The sequence below is a fragment of the Rhinichthys klamathensis genome, unplaced genomic scaffold (assembly GCF_029890125.1).
Source record: "Rhinichthys klamathensis goyatoka isolate OS25496 unplaced genomic scaffold, OSU_Roscu_1.1 h1tg000176l_1, whole genome shotgun sequence".
NCBI lineage: Eukaryota > Metazoa > Chordata > Actinopteri > Cypriniformes > Leuciscidae > Rhinichthys > Rhinichthys klamathensis.
Window position 1 is genome coordinate 3206939 of NW_026606705.1, and position 9899 is coordinate 3216837.

Genomic DNA, 9899 nt, shown 5'->3' on the forward strand with positions numbered 1-9899 from the left:
GTTTTCCGCTGTTTGGGGTTCATTTCTCGGGTATTTACACAGCAAATGTCAGAGTGTTACAATTCCAGAGTTTTGATGACCAGAGTATAATTTATACACTTTGGAGTAAACTGGGCTTGAAGTACACTTGTCAGGTTTCACCAGAAACTCTCTCAAGTTTTAGTATATTGGTTTAGTGTTGATGTGGAGCTGGTAGTGTAAATGGTGGGATGATGAACTCTTTGAGAGTCAATCTGTTGCTGTCCCGTCAGCATATGAGTTTAGGTTTCGATACGTCATCAGATCGACTACGCGTTCCCATTGGTTGAATCATGACGCAGCCTCGTGGACACCAGTTTCCAACTGACATCCAAAGTCGACATTTTGATTCCGCGGGACTTGAAGGTAAGAAACCACCAAGTGAATCATGCCGAATATTCCTGTTTGTCTTCTTGTTTTAATTCTCATAACTAAAACACTAAAAACGCTAATGTAGAAGTAGAAGAGGTGTGACGTCTGGTAATATAGTTTAACTAACGTTAGCTAACTCACTATGCGAATGTTAAATCTGATAAAACTGTTTTTTTTTTGTGGTAACGTTAACGTTAATCAAATGATCGACCATTAAATTAAATTTCAAAATGAAAATGCAGCATTCATTTGTTGCTGCCGCTCCCAATTTTGGGCCTTGTTCAAAATTGACTACATTAGCCTAGCCTTGAAAGCTAACGTTACAGATTCCCTGAAATGATTGAGTCTGACTTTTTGCACTACATTTGGAATTGTGCGTGTTCATTAAAGCAATTGCATTATGTTGTAGTAATATGTGAGGAAAACTACAATGCTTTTCAAAGTGCAGTACCGAGGAAAGAAGAAGTACATCAAACTCAATGGAGCATCATATCCAGAGTTTCTCAAGGAGGGTAAGTTAATCTTAATGGCATTCTTCTCTTCGTTCTGTTTATAATTTAAGTTTAGATCAGAGGTCGTGTAAACCGAATATTTTCCGTCATTGACTGATTTTTTTTTTAGCAGTGAGGGAAACATCTGTAGGTCGAATCAGGGTTCCTACAAAGTCTCGACGAAAGTTTGGAAAATGCTTGATTTTATTTTAATTCATCAGAACGTCAGATGTAACTAAAAATATAAATAAAACTGGCTGGCAATCGTGTTTTTTTTTTTTTTTTCATTTCGCAAGGCAGCCTCTGTTACGAAGTACGTCTCGTGTAATTCCATGTATCCGGCGCCTCGTGTATTCGACTGGCGCGCAAACTACATTAAGGCTATGTTTACATGGAAACGATTCTGAAGAGAAAACGCAAAAGTGGCGTTGCGTCATCACTTTTTATTCTGCGTTTAGACGAGCTTTTTGTGTGGGAAATCCGCGTGCAGATGGTGACGCAAAAGTCTGTGAAATTCAATGTAGTATGCACTCCAGGTGGCGAGGAGTGCATACTATAACAACACCAAGTCCACGCGCCTGCGTACAACCTTCACTGTCAAGCAGACTTTTGCATTTTTACCGTTTACACGGGAACGCGGCGGTGGAGCCGTGACTCTCGATTAATGCTCGATAAACATCTAAAAAAGATGTCCGCCAACAGGTTGAAGATGCACGTAAATTTCGCCTCAAACTTTTGTTTTTACGCGCGTCAATTTCTCTCTTGACGTGCAAATGGACACAAAGTGGTCAAGCGTATAACTGGATGTGGTAGGTGCAAATTTGATGTGCTATTCATGTCCGGTGTGAACGCACAGTTACGCAACCGCTGGTTTAGATGTACGTTTATATGACATTTTTTTCTTAGCACCAAGCTAGTCTACCGTAGCTTTGCCCATTAAGATAGAAATAGTGCTAAAAAACATTATTGTTCTCCCACTTTGTTGCATTTTTAAACACAACAACTTATGTTTTTTTCTGTATTCAAAGCTAAAGAGAAGTTCAGCATACCCCCCGAGACAAACATGTATGTGCTGGATGACAGTGGAACAGAGGTTGACGAAGAGGTCTTCAGCGACATCCTGGAGGAAAAAGGAGACATCGTGTGGACCATTGTTAATGTTCTTTCAGTTTCTGGTAAATGGTTGTACAATTACAGTGTACATTGCAGGGTTACAATATAGGGCTGCCTGTCGCGGTGAAGGATTTTCCCTTGGGGTAATTTTGAGTGGCTCAATATAGCAGGATGTGCGGTTTTATCGCCATTTATTTATTATTTATTTATGTTTGATTTATTATATTTATTTGTTGCTATAGGCCTATAAAGTGTTACGATGTGGTCAGCATGCACAAAAACTAGTACATTTTCAGTAACCAAAATAACCGAAACTAAACAGCGTCTCTGCGCATTGAAAAGCTGTCACTCAGCGCGCAGTTACAGTGCACACGCTGTCTTTGAGTCATTATAACCGTTCAAAAACGCTGATTCATTAAAAGATAGTAACACAAGGTGTTAATTATTTTTAACTTTGAGCTCCACTTTTCAAGGCTCAGCTGACCAGCAATGCGTCGCATGGGTAATGCTGAAGCTGATGCGATTCAATGCGCGTGACTCTGATTTTTGTTTGCCGCGGCTTTCTCGCGCTGTAGAATGCTGACCAGCGCTGTTGCTGATGTCATTCATGGTAAATACCCTTAAACGTTGAAAGGATGACATGACATATTTCACTTTCCTTGGACACAGCAACCTTTTCACAAATCTATATGACTTGATCTCAAAGACAGACGCAGGTCATCGCATGCGCTCAGTCGATCACTCTCATTCACTGTTTAGGCTTTAGTGCAAATCCACGAAGCCTCTACAAATCACCATGATAAAAACAGTTTCATTATCATTATTAACATATTTAACATTCAATACACATGCACGAATTTCAAAACAAGAAGGGTATTGCCTTATGAAAAAAGAAAACACGCGAATATCGTGGTTGCTGCGGTTACTTGCATTCCTCTGCGTTTGGCTTGTTAGTAGTGCAGTAATGCAATATTGCAGTTATCGCGACAGCCCTATTACAATACCAATGTGTTAACATTGTAATTTATTTGCTATCACAAAACCAAAACAGTAGCTTCTCACCAATGTCTGATTTGCGCTTTCTCTGTTAAAGTACCTCTTTGCATATTTCTAACCTTATCTCTTATCTGTTCAGTGTTCACATTAGGATGTAAAAAACTACATTTGAGATAAAATGGATTAGCCGGTAAGACTGTTGACCCGAGAACTTCTCAAAAAACAGTCAGTCTTGCCATCTAGTAGTTAATGTATCATGGCCTAAACTGCTTAAAGTCTGGCCACATTAACTACCAAAACTCATGTAATTTTTAGATGACAAAGAAAACAGTTTCCTGGAAGCAGTCTCACCATGCTCTTTTTTTTTTTTAACCTCTCCTAACTTAAACCTGTGGAAACATTGACTGAACTATTTTTTTTAAATGTTGATCTTTTTGCCTTTTTCAGACTCTCCGATCCAATCCTCATGCACAGACACCTTGTCACTATCATCACCCTCATCGGACAGTGATGCTTCTCTGATGTCCCCAAAAAGACAGCGCATTGATGACGCCTTTGTGATGTCCCCAAAAAGTCTACATACTGATGACAGTTCTTCACAAGCCAAAGAGGTGATTTCAGAACATTTCTCTTTATGTTTTTAATATTACATTTACCAGTTACTGTTACCACAACATGTTTTCCTGTTGTCAAGCTTGTCAAAAGAATTCTTGAACAAAAGCCTGGAGGGGAGAAAATCCTTGCAAAATATGCAATGACAGGAGAGATGAAGGACCGAGCACGCCGTGAACTAGTCGGCATTGTTGTTGCTGAAATGTTTGAAAAGTATGGGTAAGTAAAATGCTTTATGGTGCATGATTTGGTAAAGTGTATATTCATAGTATTCAATTGCAGATATGGTAGTTGTAATCAAATAGGTGATTATCATTAAATGACAACCGTGGCTAATGAGCTGTGGCCTTGCGCAGATCATAGGTTTTCCAGTGTGTTGGTTTTAATGCACATTTATTCCACAGACGTGCTCCCCCTATGGATAAAAGAGCACAGTATGCGTTGGGGATAGTAACACTGTTCCCCTCTCTAAAAGATCCCTACTCCAAAAAAGGCTATGTGAGTACATATTTAAAAGTAAGGTTAATCTTAACAAACAAATGAATAATGTTCTGGTGCATTTTAGAAGTCTCACACTTCTTTTCTAAAGATCTATTAATTCATGCTGAAACTTTTTTTTATATACATTTCCATCTTTGTTGTCTTTAGGAACACTTTTTTGACATAGACAGCAATGAGGGCTACATTGCCTGGAAGATTAAAAACACACAGCGAGATCTCAGCAATGGCGGTACCAATGGCTGTAGGAGAAGGAGCTCTCACACTACAGGCAGCAGTGGACCAAACTTGGAGAGAGAAGGGACTAAAGTGCAGCAGTTGGAGGGAGACCAGTGTCGTGAGGCCATATCTCTACTGAAACACAGCACAGACAACGAACAGATCTTCATGAAAATGAGAGAAACCTTCCAGCACAGGCAAAAGTTGATCCATGATCCTGAGCAATGCAGCACAGTGCTTACTGTGTTCCCAAGGTTTCTTGACACAAAAGGCCTGGTAAGTTTTTTTTTTTTTAAGCACATTTACTATGTTTTTGCAATGTCAAGAACAGCTGTTCAAAGATTAAAACTGTCACCTGCTACGACTATACCACCATCATCAAATACACATATGCTTGCTTCCTCCCCTTTAGGTGGCGCAAGACTTTGACCTGTTGTTTGGAGCTGAGACTTCATCAAAACTCCTTGAGAAATGGGATTTCCTGAAGGCCAAAGTAATAAAGCAAGCCAAGAACATCAGCAAGACACCCCTGCTTGACCACCTTATCCAGTCTGCAGAGGAGAACACTGATGAGGATGACGAGGTCCCAGGTAAATAATTGACATGAATCTGGTGTGTATCTTTCAAATGTCGACTTATTTCATTTCTTTACCATGACAAATGGCTGTTTAGACAAATAATATATATTTTTAGGGCTGCAACAACTAATCAATGAAATCGATAATGAAAATAATCGAGAAATTTCATAATCGATTAGTTTGGTCTGTGAAACACTGTTTCGAGATGTGTTTTCCTCAGTATTTTACACAAGATTTATTTATCTTTAAACTCTACATTAAATAAAACTAATTGTGTTATTATGAGAGCAGTAACTGAGCATTTACTGAATAATGCTGTTCAGAAAATTTAATGTGTGTTACTTAGGGTTGGGTACCGAAACTCGGTGCCAATAGGGAACCGGTTCCGATGTAAACGGTAGTAACCAGACCGAATAAGAACGAAAATTTCGGTGCCTGATTCGGTGCCTAACTTCATTAGGCACACACGCACACACACAAGGTCTCTCGCTCTCTCTCTCTCCGCCGTGCGTGTGCTACACAGTTTGGAGCACAGTCTCTTCTGTCTCGCAAGCGCGCTCTTTCTCGCAAGGTTTGGCTGCATTTCACGTGTAAAATTACGTGTCAGAACGCCCTCTGGGTGTGCCGATAGTCTGAATCCCATATAGAATCAAGCCAATTCATTGGCTGATGGCGCGGGCGCCGCATCGACGCACTTACGTCGTCATACTATGTTGGCGCGCGCGCGCCATCTGCTCCTCAGATTTCTTTCCCGAAAAAGGAAGCTGGTCGGCAGCGCGAGGAGCTTGGCAGCGTCTCGTTCCCTATTGAGAGATATGTTACACCAGTAACCAGAGATGTTCTCTTTCATAGGTTCACTCAACGCTGCGTAGCTAAGAAGCAGTGGATTTGTAGGCTGCTGTATCACGTGCCGTTTGAACTGACGCGCTACAGCGATCTGTCACATTTCAAAGAGCCAAAACGTTATTTATTGTGTGAATCTCGTAAAAATATTGACAGAATCTGACAGCTGTGGATTTGTTCCATATCAAAAGTAACCTTCTCTGTCTTGTCTGTCCGTGTCCTCTTTGTCCGCGATTTCTCTGTGTGAAAAGGGTCATTTGCGTGAGTCTTATGGTCAATGCGTGAGAGTTGGCAGCTCTGCCTGCTAGTAATCTCTATTAATCTCCAGTATTATTACATTGTTTGATACAATATTGTTTCATTTGATATTATGTAAATATGATTTTTTATTTTATATTGGTTTTATTATTACCATATGTTACTTGTATTTATATTGTTTAAAGATTTAAGTTAATATTGTGTCCAGTTTGGCCCTGTAAATTAAAGGGTATTATTTTTTGATAAAGTGTGTGCGGTTTCATTTTCTTAAGTACCGATTTAAGAACCGTTTAAGCACCGGAACCGTTTAAAAAATACCGAGTAGGTACTGGAATCGGATAAAACCCAAACGATACCCAACCCTAGTGTTACTGTAGAACATTCAACCTTTAACCAGTTTACACTTAGTTTGTGCTTTTGTTTTTACATTTAGCATTTTTAATATAGTGGTTTATAGCGTACACGTAGTATATAACAAGTTTATAACGTACACGTAAAGTCCACGTAGATTAATTTACTAGCGTTTTCATAGGCTTCAATTTGCACAATGTTTGAAGGACCGCATTGTGCAGAGTAAAATTTCCCTGATAAAATACAGGCCTTTTAATCAACCAATTGATTAATAATTGACAGGTTCATCGATTATCCAAAAAATGTGTTAGTTGTAGAACTAGTATTGTTATTGAAAAGAGTTTTAATATTGATGTAGTTTCAAAGGTTTTGGTCAGGTGTATATCATGCTTAAAGCAGATGCTCCTGCCTTCTCAGTTTGGGATAGTGACATGGCCTCACGGTTACTGCTGGTCTACCTACTGCCACCACCTCCAAGTGGAAAGAAGGGAGCTGTAAAGATCAGTACCCGGGAAGCTGTGGACCATGTAGTTAAATTTCATAAGGTCAGTGTGTCCTGATCTCCATTGGCAATAGCCATTGTCAAAAGGCAATTGTGTAACCCCCCAGATTATTGATCTGTTTCTTTTTCAATTAATTTTAAGTCTGATCATTTATGTTTTGCCTCCTTGAAGTGCATAGAGAGTGGGGTTCACCTCTTTTGACTGCAGTCTTGTGCTCGTTCATTCTTATTTTTAGTTGTCTGTTTGTCTTGCCAACGTATTGGAGTTTGCAGGGACATGTGATAAGGTAACCAACATTGATGACCTCTCTGTTTAAATCTCTCTCTTCGTGTGACCGTGGTACAAAAACCTTGGTTGCCTTATCACATGCTGAATATATTCTGCATGGGAAAGCTAACTGTGCCATCAAAGGTTTCTATCAGAGTGTGACTTATCCATCAAAATGTATTGTTCAGTGTAGATGAATTTCAGTTTATTGTTATCTTACAGTCATGTCGCAGCCTTCAGGAGCACTCTGGTCCAAACCAGCGACGACAGCCCTACATCCTGGCAGTTGGGACGACAAGAAAGCACTTTCTACATTGCATTGGATGGTGATCTCCTTCCCTGCAAGGGCAAGTCTTCCCTGTCAGCCTTTGATGAACTTTTCAAAGCACATTATGTTTTCGGCATCTCTTATGACCAGGCCTTAACCTCTTAAAGGAACACTCCGACTTTTTGGGACTTTAGCCTATTCACCTTATCCCCCAGAGTTAGATAAGTCCATACATACCTTTTCATCTCCGTGCGTGCTATAAGTCTGTTTGACGCACCCACCGCTAGCCTAGCTTAGCACAAAGACTGGATGTAAATGGTTGCAGCTAGCATACTAATCCAAATAAGTGACAAAATAACGCAAACATTTTCCTATTTTCATGTTGTGATTTGTATAGTCACAGAGTGTACAAAAAACAAAGTCACATGAGACACAGACATATTTTAACCGTATAAATACTGGGAACTATATTCTCTGAAGGCGAAACACTGCTACTTGGGCAGAGGGATAACCGCAGCACCTGAGGCGCTCTCTGCTCCTCACCACGGCACGTCTCAGGTGCTGCGGTTATCACTCCGATTGACTATCAGAGAGTAAAAACAACATGGAAACATTGCAATATTTAAAAATGTATATGATGGTTAATAGGGAGCCAATGCAATGTGGACATAACCGGGCAATATGGTCATACTTCCTGGTTCTGGTAAGAACTCTAGTGGCTGCGTTTTGAACCAGCTGAGGTTTGTTTATTAAGCGTGCAGGGCAACCACCCAGTAGAGCATTACAATGATCTAGCCTTGATGTAATGAACTAACTGTTCCACATTTTTCATTGAAAGCACATGACGTAATTTAGATTTTTTAGTTTTAAAGTTGGTAATTGCTAGTCATCCAGTTTTTATATCAGCAATGCATTAGGTTTTTTTTGTATTGGCAAGTTTCGTCGGGGCGTGAAGAAATATAGAGCTGAGTATCATCAGCATAACAGTGAAAACTAATGCCATGCTTCCTAATGATATCTGCCAAGGGGAGCTTGTATAGAGTGAACAGCAACGGTCCTAGTACTGAGCCTTCTGCCTTGTGGTACACCATACTGAACTTGTGATCAAAAAGACATCTCTAAGGGATCATCGTTATCAGACACATCCAAATCTGTGTTATCTCCATCAATTAACCCAAAGTAGCTCCAATGCTCTTTGCACAGAAAAATGCTCTGGAAATAAAAACATGATAAAATCAAATACAAATTAATTTAATGTATGTAGGTTTGCATTATTTATTTGTTATTTATTCCAATGGGATAATATACAAGCTAATTTACATGTGCACATTTTTACTAGCATATTACATTTTTGCTAACATTTTCAACCCAACTAATTTAAGTATGTACGTATGTATTTAGTGATTTAATTGTTATTTATGTCATTGGGACCATGTGCACCTTTTTAGCTGCATCAGAGCTAGCTTTTTTCCCATTTTATGTGTGTGCATGTTTACTAGCATATTAGCTGTTTCGAGGAGCTTCAGTCCATAAGTACACATACGTGTACTTCATGTTTAGCGACCTACAAAGTTGGTAGTTTTGCACTTTTTTTTTCAAATTTGCATGTCATGACAAATATACAAGGCTTTTATAAATATCTAAATCAGAATAAGCCATGAAATATGACAGAACTTCTTAACTGGTCGACGTTTGTGTATGGAGCTACCACTTGAATCTTTCCTTGTGTTTGCCGCCATTTTGAATTTTGACCATAGTGTGTTATAAATTTCTGACACTACCAGATGGCAGTATAAGTACCCCCATACGTGTCCATAACACCACCAATTCAGCAGTGAACACAATTGTGGACATAAGAGCAAAAATGTGCTGTCCACGTATGTGGCCACTAAGCCCTAGGAGGTTAAATGGCATGTACACATTTGTGCAGACCACCATCTACAACATTGATGTAGTTCATTCTCACGAAACTCCCAGAGTCAAGGACCTAAGAGCTAAGCTTCTTAACTAAAGAGTTATGATGTTCAGATGCTTTGTTTGCAAGTCTAGTTTTGTTACCGTTCAAATGTTGATCCGTCATCTCAAAGTTTTCCATGCGTTTTATCCTGGTAAGAAGTTTCAATTGATGTGTGACCAGACTGGATGCCACCAGAGATTTTGGACTTTTTCAGGCTTTAGAAAACATCTCCATAACAAACATAGCGCTAAAAGTCTAGATCAAGTTGAGAACGAGTCCGTCGTAGTTCAGAACGAGCCCGTTGTAGTTCAGAACGAGCCCGTCATAGTTGAGAACGAGCCCGCCGTAGTTCAGAACGAGCCCGCCGTAGTTCAGAACGAGCCCTTCATAGTTGACGTATTTGATGAACCCGTGGTTAATTTAATTCCAGTGCAACCAGAGAATTCTCAAAGCTGTAATGAGACCAGGCGACATACCCAAGAAATGTGTGCATCCCTTATTGCAAATCTCCAAAGCTGTGGTGTGGCTACTAATGTCATAACGACTGTTGTTGAA

General features: G+C 39.7%; 1 protein-coding gene across 1 annotated transcript; it reads left to right on the forward strand.

Annotated features, from left to right (window-relative positions):
• Positions 1-624: 624 nt before the first annotated feature.
• Positions 625-7465, forward strand: LOC130092432 (uncharacterized). The gene is made up of 9 exons (XM_056260287.1): positions 625-902; positions 1910-2056; positions 3438-3601; positions 3685-3821; positions 4007-4100; positions 4251-4595; positions 4732-4909; positions 6767-6894; positions 7342-7465. The coding sequence occupies exons 1-9, from the start codon at positions 821-823 to the stop codon at positions 7447-7449; spliced, it is 1383 nt and encodes a 460-aa protein (XP_056116262.1). The 5' UTR covers positions 625-820; the 3' UTR covers positions 7450-7465.
• Positions 7466-9899: the final 2434 nt, after the last annotated feature.

Coding starts and splice junctions, on each gene's coding strand:
- LOC130092432 (XM_056260287.1), top strand. CDS start 821: ATGCTTTTCAAAGTGCAGTACCGAGGAAAGAAGAAGTACATCAAACTC. Junction 2,057..3,437: donor TAATGTTCTTTCAGTTTCTG/GTAAATGGTTGT, acceptor TGCCTTTTTCAG/ACTCTCCGATCCAATCCTCA. Junction 3,602..3,684: donor GTTCTTCACAAGCCAAAGAG/GTGATTTCAGAA, acceptor CCTGTTGTCAAG/CTTGTCAAAAGAATTCTTGA.